Source organism: Vanessa tameamea, chromosome 22 (assembly GCF_037043105.1).
Source record: "Vanessa tameamea isolate UH-Manoa-2023 chromosome 22, ilVanTame1 primary haplotype, whole genome shotgun sequence".
In the NCBI taxonomy this organism is placed as follows: Eukaryota; Metazoa; Arthropoda; class Insecta; order Lepidoptera; family Nymphalidae; genus Vanessa; species Vanessa tameamea.
Window position 1 is genome coordinate 5,223,872 of NC_087330.1, and position 18,110 is coordinate 5,241,981.

Sequence of the window (18,110 nt, forward strand, 5' to 3'; positions counted from 1 at the left end):
ACCAATAATTGACCCATTTCCCCATGCAACTACTAATATTAACGACAAAATATTATTAAAATAAAGTTGTGGCTAATCGACTGATGCTGGTCTATCGGGTGATGGTTGGGTACCTATCCACTATTGATTAAAGTCAAGTCTCTATCACTGTTGCTTTAAATGTATTTACAAGACGACATGTTGATGGCAGTGAATTCAGTTTCATGAATAAAAAATATCGATGATATGACGATCATAAGAAGAACTGTCGATTAAAGTCGACTATTTCATTCTTCATCATAGATCAATGCGATGCGATCAGTCCTTTATCACGCTTAGTTTAATACTATAAAAGACGATTAAAACTGGTATTATTGAATAATAGTTTTTTCGTCTTTTATAAACAATCCTAAAAGAAAACCTATTTTTTATTTTTTTCCCCAATATTCGTCTATGTGGGTATGGATACGTAGGTATTATTATTTATCAAAGGCTACCTTTAATTATGTTATGTTACTCCTTCTAGATTCTTCTGATGCACATATCGTCTGTCGAACGTTTACCAATAACCACAACGGGGTCGCCGTTGCTCGTTCGTACCAAAACCTTTCAGTCGGTATTCTTCGTGATACCGCGTGAGAGGGATTGTCATGAGATGCATCAGACACTCTTGAGATTAAGTCAGCCAGGTAAGTTATGTATTAGTGTGGAAAATGCTTAGCTTAATACGACCCCGATAATTTGATTCATGGAAATATCTTAGTCACCAAATTTGGTGGCGTATTCGTGATGTAAGGGATGTGGTGACTACCTACCTACCATAAGGTGGCCCATTTGCTAGCCTGCCTACTGAAATTTACTAGTAGATGGTTGATATTACACAATACTTATTTCGATTACATTTACAGTGTACTTATATTAATTCAATATTCATTCCTTAGTAATAAGCATTTTTCGATATTCTATTTTAAATTTTATTTTTCTCATTATAAAATAATATCTTAATTGCAGTTCATTTGGACGAATTATATTGTTTCCACTACAAGTCTACTCCGGATGATTTACCGAAGTCAGCCGGCTGGAACTTCTTTGATATACAGACCGAGTATCAAAGGATGAATGTACCGAATGAACAGTGGGTCCTTTGTAACGCCAACAAGGAATATGAAGTAAGCTAATATTATATTCGAACATTTATCATAGTTTGGATCCAGTCGTGAAATATGAATAGGAGATAATTTTAATAACTTTCAAATAGAATTTGAATTTCATTTCATTCGTTTTTATTGAAATTTACGTTTATTGCGAGTAGATAGAAATATATGTTGTAGGTAAAGTGTAAAAATAAAAATTATAGTTTGTTGTACTGGATTTTCCTTTGTTTAGAGTGATAATTATGGAGTTTCATCTAAAGAATGTTTGTAAACGGTTTGAGATTCGAATAAACAACAACATGACTTCGAGTAATATATAATTTTATTGGGTAAAATCAATATTACAGCTCTGCGACACGTATCCAAGCGAAATATACGTACCAGCACGAGCCTCTACAGCTGTGCTCTTAGGCAGCGCCAGCTTCAGGTCGCGAGGCCGATTACCAGTTCTCGCTTATTTACATCACAATAAAGCAGCTATTGCTAGATGCAGCCAGCCATTGAGTGGATTCTCGGCTCGGTGAGTCCTTTATTGGATAGGAAACAATAAACTTAACATTCTTTAGTTCATACCACAAGTCGAACTTTTAGAGAACTAACTACTTACTCGCACGTCATTGGTCGATGAGCTCAGCAAGAGGACGGATGCTGCTTATATGTATACTATTAGAATAGGGAAAAGCGGGAGTTGAAGTTAGTTCAGAGATTAAGCCGAGACGGTCGCGCAGATGTGGCACAAAAGTTTTGATTTTTTTCTGTTTGTCTCTGGGATTATTATAGTGAAATTATTTGATTCAATATTGGTCATTATTGTAATGGTATTAACACTAGAACGAGTAGATTAGACAATAATTATAACAACACCTAATCAACATAACATATTTAGGTTAGAACTTAGAATAAATCAATGGACAATCCTAAGAAATTATTTAGCCCATTTACCAATAAGCGCACACTTTTTTTACAATGTACTCGGACAGGGCTTAATATATGTTAATGTTTACAGATGTATGGAAGACGAACAGATGCTGGATCTTATTCGGCGTGCGAATCCCAACTGCGGTTACATGTATGTTGTAGACACAAGGCCCAGGGTGAGATGTTATGTTAACATATATAAACTAAATTTGGAAAGGTTAAATATAGTATTTGAAAACTAACGACTTCAAAGATAATTATAATAATAATTGCACACATCGGCAACGCACTGCATTCGTGCCATTTTAATTTTAAATACAATATATTATTTAAAAATAGAAGATACCCGAACCCGTTGAGTTTCGTTCGCTGTTTTTTTTTAAGTTAAAGGTATTTTAATCTGAACCGGTGGTACAATTTTGTCAATAAATATATGTATTATATATATCTTAAGGCATTAAGGCCTCAATACAAATAAAAGTTAAAGTAGTTACTGTACAATTATTATTAAGTAAAGATTTAGATTTTGAATACACTAAAGGCAAATCTGGAAATAAAACTAAAGCAACCCTGTAAATATGCCACTGCTTATCTAAAACCTTCCCTCTTGTAAGCTAGAAAGCTCCACGTTGCTACAATACTTGTCGGTAGGAATCTACAGCAAATGTAATGAATTATTTTGCAAATACTGTATTTTTTTTTTAGATAAACGCAATGGTGAACCGAGCTGCCGGTAAAGGATATGAAAATGAAGCCTTCTACGAAAATATTAAGTTTCAGTTCATGGGCATCGGGAATATCCACGTCATGAGGAAGAGTTTACAAAAAATAGTCGAAAGTAAGCATTTTCTATGACAGCTTATACAATAATTACTTTGCAAAATGCCTAGATCCAAAAGTTTCTTTCAAAACTTTAATACTTTTCATTTAAGTTTTTTTTTTTCAATTATTTTATGTAACTAACAAAATATATATTGTTTTAGCTTGCGAACAAAACAGCCCAACGATGTCATCATTTCTCAATGGACTGGAATCGTCGGGTTGGCTCAAGCATATAAAGTATGACTTCTACCTATGCCTCAAGTTTATTACATAAAATGCAATATTCTCAAGCGAGTTCCCCTCTACAACAGGTCCATCCTGGACACGTCCTGGTGGATCGCAAGCGCGATCGAGAGCGGCGTGAGTGTGTGCGTGCACTGCAGCGACGGCTGGGACCGCACCGCGCAAGTGTGCTCGCTCGCCGCGCTCTGCCTCGAGCCGCACTACAGGACCATCAACGGCTACCAGGTGAGCGAGCGAGACGAACTGTACGTGCGAGAGAGAGAGAGACAGTGGGCGTGCACTGCAGAGTGAGCGCGCGCGAGAAAGAGAGAGGGATAGAAAGAGATGGTGTGCAATAAGCAAGAAGGTCAGTGCGCTGCCTAAAGATTTGATGTGGCACTATTAGTATTGCATAACACATGAAACGCCTTGCGCTCTATCAGACAAATAAAAGCCAACAGTTTCAAATATAAAGTATTGGGAAACAAAACACACGTTCTTGTGTTGAGAATAGTCGACTAAGGGCAAGCGTACGATAATAATGCTCAGAAGTATTTAATTCAAATGCTACATATATAATTATGTATAAAATTATTGACTAATGAATTTTCTAATCGTAATATATATTCAAAATATGTTTTTAAAATTTCAGGCACTCATAGAAAAAGATTGGCTTTCCTTCGGCCACAAATTCACAGCTCGCTGCGGTCACGTGGCTTGCGACTCGCGGGAGCGGTCTCCCGTCTTCACGCAGCTGCTGGACTGCACGTGGCAGCTGTACAGACAAGCACCAGAGGTGAGTGTTATTTTGGTGGTGATATTCCGCTTATGGTTTTGGTTTAGAATGAGTCTCCACCAAAGCCATTAGCAAAATATCATTCCATCGTAAGTTGAAACTGTTAATCTCCTCGGAAATAAGTGTATGGTATAAATAAAAGAACTATAATAATGACTTTTATTTATTTTTGAGTATTAAATATTTTTTTATTCTTCCAAACTCTTAGAATTCCTCGCCGAACAAGAAATAAACAAAACTTAGGCACCTGAAAATGTGATGGTGCTCGCTCGGGCTTAAACGCGCTTAAATATTCAAATTATGATATCGGGTCATCTCGATTCCATCCGATTGTAAACACACTTTGTAACTGATGTAAATCACAAGGACGTCATCCCGAATACATTGTTTTACAGGCGTTCCAGTTCAACGAGAGATTTCTCCTAACACTACACGATCACGCGCATGCGTGCCAATACGGCACGTTCATCGGGAACTGTCAGAAGGATCGCCGTGATTTAAGGTAATAAAAATATCTGTAATGTTATACTTATATTATAAGTGGGAAAATGCGTAATTCTGTCTGTCTGTTGCTCTATCACGTCCAAATCACTGAAACAAATTTTATGGAAGCAAGCTTGACTTAAGAACTTTCTTATGACTGATCTCTAAAAAGCGAGCGGAACCGCAGGCGACAAATATTAAGTTATGAATGCATAGATTAATGCAATTGACTGTTGTATGATATTTTTTTTACAAAGTTATTTTATATAAGTCAATTATTGTCATACATGTAAAACTGAAGGGTGAGTGAGCCAGTGTAACTACAGGCACAAAGGACATAACATCTTATTTCCCAAGGTTGGTGGCGCATTGGTGATTTAAGGAGTGGTTAATATTTCTTCCAGCGCCATTGCCTATGGCCGGTGGTGACCACTTACCATCAGGTGGCCCGTTTGCTCGTCCGATAAAAAATATTTACTTTTCTCGTTACAGATTGTCTGAACGTACGTTTTCTCTGTGGGGTTACATGGCGAGTCATCTAAACGAGTACAAGAATCCCCTCTATAACCCCAAAGCACATCCCGATGTACTCAAACCAGATTTGAGTGCACAGAGTATAAGGTATTTAATCATCTCTATTAAATTACATATATTTCTGTAGCTGTTTTCATTACTGGTATAAGAGTCACGAGAGAGGGCCATTGGATATAAACACTCGGTTGCATGCCTTTATTATTTATATTATTAAAAAAATACACAGACTATGATTACTGTTTTTTTCTAAATCAATCATTTATATCGCATATATTCATTGTACGTGCATCATGCTATTTGACTAACGAATCTTGTATCACGGTGAGTGCTCCGAGGAATTATTTTACCTCTAATTCCTGCTTCCCCTCTCCTTCACAAGTCTCCGATGACGTTTCGTAATTAGTTTTCCAATTTTTTATTGTAATCGTGCATATTCAAACCAGGTTCTGGCGAGGCATGTACTGCCGGCACGAGAGCGGCGTCCACCCGCGGGAGTCGCTGGCGGACATCCTGCCGGCCGCCGTGGAGCACTCCGGCGCCCTGACTCACCACATCGACTATCTCGCTAAGGTTCCCTCACTCTATTTTGTGTGATACGCTTCAGAGTTATTACCACTGACATATTAACAATTATTTCTACAGTACCCAGCGATGTATTGCAGTGTTTCCATATAAAAAGTGAAGTAACAGCTCATGCAAATGATGTGCTAATGCTGAGCAAAAGCATCCTTGCCAATGAAAAAATGTCGTAGACGCTCCTTATTCTGACAGTGTAAGATGATCTACTAGTGGGTGTCGTAAGAGCCGACTTTTTGTGGTTGACCATACATATGTCGAAATCTTCTCCTTAAAAAGGAGAGGAGGCCTGAACCCAGCTGTAGGAAATTTACAGGCTGTTACTAATTTCTTTTTACACATATGCTGGCGGGCCATTCTTAAGTTACGTTTATGTAAAATAGGCAAACGTCCGTAAGAGTCTCCTTAATATCTTCTCTATGAAATTGATTCTCGCATCTACCACAAATAAATTTTATATTAATAAGCGATTAATTTAAAAGGTAACATAAATTAATAATTGTGTTTTATTACAGAGAATATCAATATTTAAGAATCTTCTTTCTGGGCGTAAAGCCGAAAAAAGTAGAGAGACTGCGCTAGTCAATTACCAGAACGGCGCTGACGACACCGTCGAAATCGAGACCAAAGTGGAAGGTCTACAGATAGACAATAAGTTAGTAAGACAAGTAAACCCCGATCTGATTCTGAGATTTGTCAGTAGTGTCCGGGTTTCGACTGAGTTATCTGATCGTTATTTGATTTTTTTTCTTTGTATCTCTGTATCACAGTAAAATGTAAATACTGTTAGATTATAAAATGATATACAAGGTAATTTGTTATATATTATACATAACAGCATAATTTTGTAAATTTTATTGTTTTATGTGTTTACGTATAATATTAAAAAAAATATATCGTTAAAAATATTATGCAAATTCAATCACTTTTAGTTTTAGTCTCTATGTGTATGTGAAATGATAGGACATTAGTATTATAATTATCTTTTAATTACAATATAGGCTGCTGTACGAGTCGGGTGGCTCGCTGTCGGAGCTGGAGTGCGCAACGCACGACCACCCCCTCAAGGAGCTGGGAGGAGCCTCCCCCAACACGCAAAAAATACCTCTTATAACCGAGGTACAGCTGTTTATCTACTTTTTATTGTTACTATAAATAGGTAACGTAACTGAGCTAAGTCTTTTTCTCTCAAAGCCTCACGCTTCACGCCTCAAGCCTCACGATGATTTCTGAAGCCGCCGACCAAGAGATCAATACATTGGACTGTGTGGGCAGAAATTAGTATTTTGTACGTGCTCGTTTCAGAAAGTGGACGCCTCGATACCCTCGAGTATGGTTCAACTCGAGGCCGAGATGAACACCGTAGCCTTGGACTGGAAAAGCATCAAGAACGTAACGGAGTGCAGCTGCTCCACCCCACTCGACCACTTCAGCAGGAAGGTAAGAGCGGGTACAAAACTCCGAGACTCCGATGGCACGTGCCCCACTAACGTTGACCACTACCGATTGTATCGCTCCGTGCAGCACCACTGCTGGGGCTGCGGGCGCTGTGTGTGCACGCGCTGCGTGTGCGCGCGCGCGCCGCTGCGGGCGCTGAGCGCGCCGCGCGCCGTGCCGCTGTGCGCCGCCTGCGCGCCCGACGCGCCCGACGCGCCTGCGCCCGCGCCTGCGCCCGCGCCCGCCTCCGCCGGTCCGTGACTCGCTCTAATTCAAGCTATTTTGATGCTTATTTACGCTACTGATGACGATATTTTTACTATTTCGTTTTTTTACTTCCTTCATTATTTTACTCAACTAATATTCAAGTAGCTTAAATATTAATTATGAAATGAATATGATCTAATGAAGGGTCGATTTGTCTTAAGCGATTTTGACAAACAGATAAAAAGAAACAACAATTATGATAATAAGTTATTGTCGTGCTGTCGAATTTAAGTTAATGCATTCATTTTAAATATCATGATTTATATTTAATAATTCTGTAATTATTTTATTTCAGGTCTGGTAACTCAAGCCACTTAAGTTATGAATATCAAATAAAATTATAATTATCTTACCGTAAGAGTTGTAAATGTTTTTCTATTTCTGATTAATACCTGATATAAGTAGTTAAAACATTATCTTTATCATATTCTTATTGTTTCTATTGTACTTTTTGTATTGATTGAGTTGTACCTTAATAGAAAAAAGCTGTATTTGTATTTTTTAAATTATATATAACAAAATAAAAGTGGAGCTTGCATTAATATTTGTAATATTGATTATAAGTGTTTCATGTACACGCACAGATATAAACAAATTATTTTAGAATTTCATGACAATGGATATGAGTGGAACATCCCTGTTAAGGTATATTGCAATTTAGTTTAATACATATCTATGCAAATATTGTAGAAACAGTTAATTTTGAAATTGTACATAGTATTCAAAAGATAGTCTTAGTTTTTCAGAATATTTTTTAAATTCATTCTTAAATTAAACTTAAAAATAATTATCATGCGGTTCAAGTAATATGGCATGAATAGTGTTTTGATATTATTTGATGAGTATCCATTGTAGATGCATTTATCTCTCTCTGTTCATTAGTTTTAGTATATTCGTGTATTTCAAAATAGTCTTAAGGTAGATTTAAGTAGTTTATAGTCGATTTAAAAAATAAATAATGAAAATCATTTTGATTATGATAAATTAATAACACTAGCATGTTAATGAGCATGCTCTAACACATGCTAGTGACCTGCTTATTAATACCAGAAAGACAGATACCTCATTGTTCTATTTACTGCTTCACATGTTAAGGAAACCAAAGTATTAGAAAACCTATCGTGAACACATCTGGCGATATTAACGAATTACGTTGTCTTAAATGCAGTAAAATAAATTTAATTTTATTTAGACTATTTTTTATCAGACTTGACCGTCTGATATCATCCGCTATACCAGGTATCTTATTGTATTATGGTTAATGGAACGAGTATTACGCGGCGTAATATAAAAACGACCATTACTTACGGATTAGAATAAGGAATAGTAAAGTATATGTATGTTTTTTTTAATACAGTAAACGAGTGTTACTGACTGTCATTCCATCCTGTGACACTCGGCCGTTACCGCTAAGCCATATTCTATTTTTAAATATCATTTATTCTCTGTATACATGTCATAAATGTAAATTAGTTACTTTATAATTGTACAAGACAGATTTAATTTAATTATAATTATATTAACTCTAGGTTAGATTTTGTTACTCCCGAAAAGATATACAAAAATAATAGTATGAAAGTCCATGTTACGTATGACCGACTGTACGAAATATAAATTAAAGAAAAATATATTTTAGTTTTTTTTTTAAATATTTTTTTGATTAATAATTTTTATGGTGATTTAGTATTACATGTTAAGTTGAGATTTCGCTCAAATGATGTAAGTGCATCGTAACAGTTTGCCTAGTGCGAGGTTTTTACGATTTTATTTGATAGCGTTGACATTTAGTGATATTTTTATGAAATCAAAACAGCGCTGTCTAGTGACAGAAAATCGGAATCACTATTTGCGAGTTTGACTTTTTTACATCGCCGTTAACGAGCATCGAACATCGACTCGCATTCGAAAGTGACAACGTTAATGCTCGTGATTGGTTGTTTCGAGTCTTGCGAGAAAATTTGTAAAACTTTCACTTGTCATACAGAACTATCAGCTGACGTCTTGGTTGCAGCGGAGGTCAGGAGCCCGGGTCTCAAACCTATTTCTTGCGATGTAATGTGCGGTTTATTCTTAATAATGTAGTGTTTTTTTTTATTGCGCTACGATGAAGATAGAAAGTAGAATAGAGAACCTTTAATTTGAAAATGAAGTTGACTGCTCCATATAGTAATTAATGAATCTTATAAAGTTTAATAATAAATCTTTTCATCAAATTCCCTTGTTTACTTTAATACCACATAGATTGCCTTGTTCTGAATTTGCAAGATATGTAAATCTTTTGTTTTCTAGAAAGATCTGTTTACTAACCAGTTTTGATCGCGTGTGAAGGGGTCAGTTTCAATGTCGTTTTCTGTACCCCTTCTAACGTGCATGCTATTGTTGACGATGATAGTTTGAGTAGTTTAGGAAGCGTAAGGAATAAACAAATTAATGAACTAACTTGAATTTAGATTATTACATAGGATAGTATGAGATAATGCCGCCATGAATATAGTTCGGTTTATAATATAGATGTATTGATACCTTTCAGGTCTGGTGACTCAATGTGACCATAATGTGCTTGTATAAGAATAAAATGTCAGTTAGTTTATATCAGTCATTCAGAGATTTCATGCAATAAGTTTAATTAAAGTTTAATCGGGTCTCATGTGACTCCAGAGACTAACATATGCGATCTGCGATATAGTGTGTTAATTGTAATGTTAGTCGGATTTGCAGAAGAATAAAAGAAATATTATACATGCCAAAGTATGTTCGGCCATCCGCTTTTTTATGCCTAACACCAAAAACGCTAGCGAAGCCACTGGCGACTACTAGTTTAATATATATTACGATAAAGAGCAACGAAGTTTGCTTTAACAGCAATCGAATATTCTCATTTGTTAAATAACTTATTATTATTTCAAGAGTTATCGTTCACACTTTAATAATATATGAATCAGACTAATTGTCTTCAGTTTTTATGTTATTTATAATTATGTAGGTGAATGCTGATCAAAATAAAGTTGAGAACAATAATTTAAAGTAAGCTATGTTTTTTGCTTTTTATAGAGCAGTGCGATTCCGCTTCGCATTCAAAGCAAGTCACAATATTTTGATAATAAAAAATAAAATTACCCTATAATCCTATTTTTACTATTTTATGACTTTTAAATCGCTCGTGCAGATTTTTATCAAAGCATAATGTAGACTTATTCACTCACTTTTCAATCAGCATAATAGCTCATGCACACTAAGTCTTAAAAAATGTTGCCGAAATAAAAAAAAATATAAAACGGCAATTTTTATTTCAATTAATTCTTATAAATCAAGTCCAAAGTCATAAAGTTGTACTGATTTTACTAAATAAATTGCTTCATAAAAAGTATAATAACCAATTAAGCGCCGCGTAACAATTTAAGCATTTACTTGTAAGCTAAAAGTTAATCGGCTTATTAACAGTTTTGTTAGGAAATTCTTTAAAAAAAATATGTTATCCTACCTTTTCATTTTAATAACAATTTTTCAATTTGTTACGGGCGAAAAAGGTCAGGATAATGCAGAGATGCTAGGGATGGACACTAAGCATAATATAAAAATCGACAAAGATACTATCATAACGAAAAACATGATCTTTCAAAAGAAAAATCGTGTAAAAAGTGGTGAGATGTATAAAGTTTTTTTTTTTATAAGAATGGGTTCTTGTTTATGTATTTCCATTTGGGGATGAGTGAGCCAGTGTAATTACAGCCACAAGGGACATAATATCTTAGTTGGTAGCTGGCGCTTTTACAGTTTAAACAATGGTTAATATTAATTAAATGGCCACCACTTATGGGAACCATTTAACATTTTATATGGTGTTTTATCATTAATTGAGTATAGAAAAATACATTTCATTTTGTTACAAAAGTCAACACTCACAATCACGGAAATGTTGAGCCGGATTGGTCATACAGTTCATTTCCTAAAGAAGTCAAGAGTCACGTTGAGCAATTTAAAAAGAATATGTCCGAATGCCTTAAAGAAGTTCAGAAGAATGATAAAAGACCAATAAAAAGTTTGTCACCCATGAAGGAATCACCTGTACACGGCGAATGTCTTATTGCGTGTGTTTTAAAACGGAACGGTGTTATTGAAAACGGAAAAATCCATAAAGGTTCGTATGTTTAAATATTTCTTCGATAGTTTTTTAAATTTGTGTTACGTCAATAATAAGATATTTATTACAGATAATTTACTTTCATTAGTGCGTAAATTTTATGAGAAAGATGATAAATTAATGAAAAAATTAGAGAAAAACTTAGATCGCTGTATTGAAACAAGCATAAAGAATAAAAACGACTGTGCAATGGCATCACATCTAAATGACTGTACAAATGATCTCATGATGAATAACAAACATAAAATTATTGTAAACTATTAATTATATGGAAAATATAATATAATATTAAAGCATCACTTAAATAACAGTTTAAATGTTAAAAGTAGCTTGCTGATAAAAACCTATTATAAATCAAAAATACTTTAAAAACATCATCAATAATTACAACGAATGTTGTTTTATTTAATCAATAAATTGATTGCCGTAATATGGCCAGACCTAAGACTATAACGAACTAAGCTGTAGTAATATATAACCTGTTTATTTTTAATCTGGCAAACTAAGGTATGTGAGGAGGCTCACGTTGCATGGTGCGATACCAAATTCCCTTATTTTTAGATATTTCATTGAAATACTCTTTCCAATTACCATAAATTTCTTTTTTGTACTTAGTTAAAACTTCAAAATAATCTGGTAAGAAAATATATCTATTTAATTAAAAAATATTTTTACAACAATTTAAAGTAACATAATTAATCATTTATCATATGTATATGTTAAATTCAATGAGTTTATTTATAATTAACAAAGTAATTGTAATGTATAAGCTCAACTATCTGGGTGTACAGGAGACTAAGATAGTCTAATGATATAAAAGTTTGTGTTACGGGAACATTGCCATTTCACAATACAATTGACATTTGTCATTGTCAATAATATCTTGATTAATAAAGCGTTCGCTAAAAATCGCGCAGGTGTACGGAGCTGATATCCTGTCCTGGTAACCACTCGGCCCTGGAATCCAACAATCCACGGCGGCGCTCAACTTATTTGCAGACAAGCCACCCAATACTATTTGTCAATAGGTACTAACGCGAGTTTGCATCCGCGGGCGTTTCAACGGTGTTCCTTATTGTGTCGTAGTGTTTTTTGTGCATCACTCAGTGATTGTTAGGTGTTTAGGATGGAAGATTTTTTGATAGGAATCCGTGGGAAAGAGCAACTTTGTAATCAGTAGTTATTCCAAAAATCTAGTTATTACTCAGGTGCGTTATATTATAACAATATAATGCACAATTCCAATGAAAGATTAAGTTAAATAAATAAATGTTTAAAAGCATCAATGATCGAACGTTAGGATGTTTGTTCTTAAGTCTCAATAATGACCATATGAGTGATTTCATGGTTAAGTTCTAGAAAATAGTAAGAGATTATACGGCTGGGTCTTGAAAATTTGATTAACATATGGCCTAATTTTGACAACGGTGTTTTAGATGGTTTTTAGTAAAGTTATAATTCTTTACTATAAGGCAGCATCTGCAACCTCTTGGCAGGCAAGGGCCACAAGGTGGCAAAATAAACTAAAGGCAGGCAACAGTCATGATATTAACCATAGAAGCCCAAATTAAAAAAGAAAAATAAAAATGCTATTAAAAATTGTTAAAAGACATGGAATTTAATTCTTACACATCATACTTACATTACATTTATATGTTTGGGCTTTATAGTGATAAAAATGAAATAAATAAATCTAAATAGTAAACTGATTTTACACAAATTTTAGTGTGATGTGTGAGGTTGCATTTATGAGGTTATTTCTTGTATGTTATCTGTCATATTTGTAATCACAATTCATAGAATGGCTCTCAAATGCTGATCTGTGAGACAAAAAGCAAAGTTTTCTATTTTTTCTATAATTTACTATTGAAAAAGTTTATTTGCATAGATAAGTGCTACCAAAAATGGTAATTAACTGCTTAGCAAACTTTTTCAAGTAGTCAAAATCACATAGCAAGCTGCCATAGAATTTAACAAGATCATTTATTTCGTAGAAAGAACTTTTGAGAGCATTATTTGATTAGAGATATAATGGTTTGCAAGAATCTTCAGTTTCCTTGAAACTTTCTCAAAATCACTAAATCTGTCGCTGAATTGAGTTTGCTGTTGTACTAAAATATCCTTTATTTTATGACTTTTCCAATGAAAATTAATTCCAGCTTCCTTGAGAGCACTTTTTACAATCTAGAAATTGATCTAACTTTTTTCATCAATATATTCTATAAAGAGTCTGATTTTCATTTGGAATACCTTTATGTCTGTGTGCATATTAGAGATTAGTTGAAGCCCTATATTCAGCATATTTAATTCATGAGTTATATCTGTTAAAAATCCAAGGTCTATTAACCATTGAGTATCTGCTAGCTGTGGAATAGGTTTGCCTTTTTCATTCAGAAATGTGTTGATTTCTATTCTGAGATCAAAAAAGTCTTTTCAGTACCGCACCTCTGTCAGTTGTTACACTTATAAATTTTCCCCATGGTAATTATACCGATACTAGGGCTTGTTCTAAGTTGCAAATCTTCCCCTGTAGTCGTTCCCTTCAAACTTTACATATACTTATATACTCTGACATTAAAGTTCCTATTGATTCCGTGAACAAATATTAAAAGTTGAGCAGTAGTGGGGTGAGTGATGAAGCGGCTTTCTTACGAGAGAGGAACCAGGAGCCTACGTACGAGCAGAGGTGTTAATCGAATGATCTCTAGTGGGTCTGTTGGTCTTTTGAAAATACTAGGAAATCGTCCAAGACAGCATATGTGAAGTCTAACTCTGTGAGCATTTCGTCGACGAAACGCTGAAACGTCTGTCCTGCGTTAAGAAAGTCCAAACGTCATGTAAGGAAATTCGTAAAGTACGAACGGCGTAGTAATGGCGGTTTTCTGAATGTCATCTGGATTGACCCTAATTTGATTGTACGCTTTTTCCAGATCTATTGTAGAGAATACAGTACAACCGGAGAGGCTGTGGGCGAAATCTTGTATGTGACGGATGTGGTACCTGTCTGGGTTCGTCCGAGCATTGAGCATCCTGTTGTCACCACAAGGTCGCCAGTTGTAATTTTTCTTTGGCGCTAGATGAAGAGGTCATGCCCATGGGGATTCCGATGGACGACAGATACCAGTTTGCAGTATGGTCTCGAATTCGGCTTTGGCAATTTTCAGCTTATCCAGTGCTAGCCGGCGAGGTATACAAAATACTGGTTGTCCGGGTGTTGTTTTTATGATATGATAAGTACATTGTATTGTGTGTGTGTACGGTATATGTCAGGCCTCTTTAGACATTACCCGTCCACGGGTAATGTCGGGGTAATGTAGTTTGTCGTGGTATGAGGAATCACTAGAGATTAGTTTTATTTTTTATGATATTGCATCTGACGGGTGAGTAGACGAAGCTGGGGTCGTAAGCGTAGTCGTGTTGGGGATAAGACGTTGGTTTCTGCAATCAACAATTAAATTGTAATAAGACAAAAAATCCACGCCTATTATCGCTTTCGTAACGTCCGCAACAATAAATTTCCATGTAAAGTCAAGGCGTAACCCTAAGTTTAAATTTAAGTTAATAAAACCGTAAGAATTAATTTGTGTACCATTTGCCGCACATAAATCGAACTTCGTCGTCTCACGTTCTGATAAGGCTGACCGGGGGAAAACGCAACGATCACTGCCGGTATCCACTAAAATTGATTTTTGGTTCTGCGATCGATTACGAGTAAGCGGCCGGCACTCGGGCAATCACTGGCCGCCATTACTGATCGCCTCTTGCATTTCCCGACGTTATGTAGTCACAGGGTTTACACACTTTTTTGCACGTTCAGCGTTCTCACTGCTAGTATTTTTCGTGACGGCTGATGTTGACGCCATTTGCGGTGATCGACGTCGATAATTCCGCCAGATCGTCCATCGTGCTTTTCGTTTGTGAGGCAATTATTGCTTGCATACTATGTGGAAGTCGACTTGCCTATATAGTACGAAGGTCTTCTGGTACTCCAGGTCCAGCTAGGTTCGTAAGATGTCTTTAAAATTGCGAAGGTTTTCTGTCTCTTAATTACTCGTGCATGAAGAGCTGCTTTAAATTATTTTCCCTCGAAGCAGATAATATTTTTATTGGTTCACTCTTTAGTTTGTCATATTTGTGTGTCGTATAATGGAAGCTACTAAATTATGAAATCAGCCTCAAAAATTTCTATGTCAGTCTGAAATCTCACTTAATAATACAAAACTTAATATAAACGTAACCGTATAACAATTAATTTTAAGAATCCAAGCAAAATACGCAAATATAATCATTTGGGCTGTAAGAACCAGAACATTATTTATGTGCCCATTTACCGCAACCTCTGCAATGGTACCACATTTCATTTTTTTCCTGTGTCACAGCAAATAGCACACAGCGTCTCTTCTTCTGAATATTCTGATTCATAGTCACAAAGATTCTCAACGTCTTCTCCTTAAGATGTGTCAGTTTCATCCTTTCTTTGCTGCTGGTTTCTCCTTTGCAATTATTTTAGTTTTACATTTTTTCTCTTAACGTTACTGCTCCTTCTCTTCAAATGCTCTTTTCTTGGGCGAGCTAGATAAAATTACTGAATGTTGTTTTTGTCGCGAAGTCTTATTGTTAGATATGTTAGGTAGAGGACTCACAACTGATAGAACTTCGCAAAATCAATTGATATGGTTGGATCTGCAAATGCCTCCTGTTGTAACTCACTTAATATAGAAGGACTTACAGCATGGTCAATATCAGGCAACTGCTCTTGTTCAACATTTATCATGGGTCTCTGAGACTGAGAAACAGTAGTTGAACTTGCTTGCTCATTAACTTGGCTCTGATTTTAATCCACAGCAACAAAAGCGTCTTCTGAAAATACAGCAGGATTCATGGGAAAAAATCCCGTGGCTTTGAAGCCAGATCTCGCTCTGTCTTAGCTTGCTACTTGGGTATAAGCTTTGTTGAATAATCCTGCAATATCGTAAGGTGTAATTTTCACCATTCCGTTTGCGTTAGCGAACCTAGCAGCGTAGGTTTTCCGTGTATATGTTGTTTTGTGCCGTGTCTCCCAGATGCTACTATAGTTGCGTCTATTAAAATATTATTTTATTATTTATTTATTTAAAATATGTGAGGAACCAGCTCTTTCAAAATTTGCAACGAAATTTTCGTTTAGTTTTGTGAAATATTCTCAAACTTTACCGAATTTATCGTTGGGGGTTAAGGATGTACTGCCTGAAAGATGAAGATATTGCTGAATTTCGAAAAATCAATTTTGCCTCATGCTTGATGCTACTAGGTCATTGTGCGTATCACTTTTTACTTCCCAGAACATTCGCATGTACTTAGGCGTTAAATATCCTGTAAGTAGAAGTCTTGCAATGTATACTCTTATTTCATCACTAGTCACATTCAAAGCGTGATTTCTCTGTAAGACATATTAATTGCTCATATCAATTATCAGCTATAAAAGCTATCATGTCGTTACCATGGAGCAACTCAAAACACTTTACGGTACTCATCTCTTCCTGGGATTTACAATAAGCTTTTGCAAAATTCACCATTCAGGAACACGGCGCTAAACGCATTACTGCTAGTACGTTCATTTTTATTTGTATTTAGCGAATTTTTGCTGGAAGTTGTACATTAGTTGCGGTAATGCCCTGTTTGATTACATTTATAACATGTTATGACTTTTGGCTTTGACTTTGACATCTGGGCATTGTCATTGGTCGCAGTGCTACCAACATTCGGGTTCTTCTTTAAACTCACAAACGCACCACTCGAACTGACAGCGCTATTGTCACCGCCGTTTCCACTTTCTTCCATGTCCAACAACTTTGTTTTAATGGAGTCTGCTGACAATGGTATGCCGCAATGCTCGATCGCCATTATCATAGGGGAATAATTTTCTATTAATTCCGCTAACAAAAGCGATGCGACCCACTCGTGATTGATATTGAAACCCGTACCACTCAATTATTGGCTTGCTTTGATAATTGGTGTTACGTACGCTATTTTCAAGTCGGATGGAAATCAAACTTCTCAGTAAACTGATTCTCCTCGTGAATCCTGAGTCATCAAATGGGTTCTTTAATTTCTTCCACAGCTCATGTGTCGTTTGTACACTTTAAAACTAAAAACACTGGGCCCATAACCTCTAATTAATTAAAAGACATGAGTCGTAGACAAGAACAGAACTTTATTTCTATAACATTACATAATCTATGGTAGGTGGCGTTACTAGTTTGTAAAGAGTGACTATTGTCGATACAAAAGATATAATAGTCCTTTTTCAATGGACCAGTCTTTCCACAGATAAAGCATTTAGCTAGTTTTGGTTACAATTGTACTAACATTATTTTTCTTGTCCGAGTCACTAGTGACCATATTTTTCTCTTTTATTTTAGAACATACATAATCAACTGTTCTTTGTTCTTCTGGAATCACATCAAGCCTTCAATATAGCTTGGTGGAAGTGCTTTGAGTAGGTATCTTAAATTCTCATGTTCATCTATTTTTCCTCCGGCCACTTAGAACTCATTTGTTACTTTCTCGAAATCAACAAATCTTCTACTGTACTGTAATTGTTTAATCTGATCTCTTAAATTTTTCCTCTATATATTATTTGCATAGCGGTAGACTGTGTTAAATACATCTTGACAAAAACTTCTTTAACAATTCATATGCTGTTTTGCAATCAATAATATATTCCAGTTGTTAATCTGAGATTGTACTCATTATTATAGACCTTGCTTTTAAATTGTTTTTTTCTATACCATCTTTTGCA

General features: G+C 35.4%; 2 protein-coding genes across 2 annotated transcripts in view; both read left to right on the forward strand.

The window, feature by feature from the left end:
* LOC113396588 (myotubularin-related protein 6) overlaps positions 1 to 7,622 on the forward strand; it is a 50,195-nt gene extending 42,573 nt beyond the window's left edge. Inside the window, exons 3-18 of the mRNA XM_064218413.1 lie at positions 506 to 668; positions 991 to 1,148; positions 1,481 to 1,653; positions 2,140 to 2,227; positions 2,757 to 2,889; positions 3,035 to 3,110; positions 3,185 to 3,341; positions 3,748 to 3,891; positions 4,287 to 4,393; positions 4,867 to 4,995; positions 5,352 to 5,478; positions 6,000 to 6,139; positions 6,486 to 6,603; positions 6,790 to 6,924; positions 7,009 to 7,174; positions 7,484 to 7,622. Of these exons, the coding sequence (XP_064074483.1) occupies positions 506 to 668; positions 991 to 1,148; positions 1,481 to 1,653; positions 2,140 to 2,227; positions 2,757 to 2,889; positions 3,035 to 3,110; positions 3,185 to 3,341; positions 3,748 to 3,891; positions 4,287 to 4,393; positions 4,867 to 4,995; positions 5,352 to 5,478; positions 6,000 to 6,139; positions 6,486 to 6,603; positions 6,790 to 6,924; positions 7,009 to 7,174; positions 7,484 to 7,506 (2,037 nt within the window). The 3' untranslated portion in view covers positions 7,507 to 7,622. The remainder of the gene's footprint in view (positions 1 to 505; positions 669 to 990; positions 1,149 to 1,480; positions 1,654 to 2,139; positions 2,228 to 2,756; positions 2,890 to 3,034; positions 3,111 to 3,184; positions 3,342 to 3,747; positions 3,892 to 4,286; positions 4,394 to 4,866; positions 4,996 to 5,351; positions 5,479 to 5,999; positions 6,140 to 6,485; positions 6,604 to 6,789; positions 6,925 to 7,008; positions 7,175 to 7,483) is intronic.
* A 2,994-nt stretch (positions 7,623 to 10,616) lies between these two features.
* On the forward strand, positions 10,617 to 11,672 carry LOC113404262 (uncharacterized). Its single transcript, XM_026645121.2, has 3 exons — positions 10,617 to 10,829; positions 11,081 to 11,326; positions 11,400 to 11,672. Exons 1-3 carry the CDS (start codon positions 10,658 to 10,660, stop codon positions 11,591 to 11,593), a joined length of 612 nt encoding a protein of 203 aa, XP_026500906.2. The 5' UTR covers positions 10,617 to 10,657; the 3' UTR covers positions 11,594 to 11,672.
* The last annotated feature ends 6,438 nt before the right edge of the window (positions 11,673 to 18,110 follow it).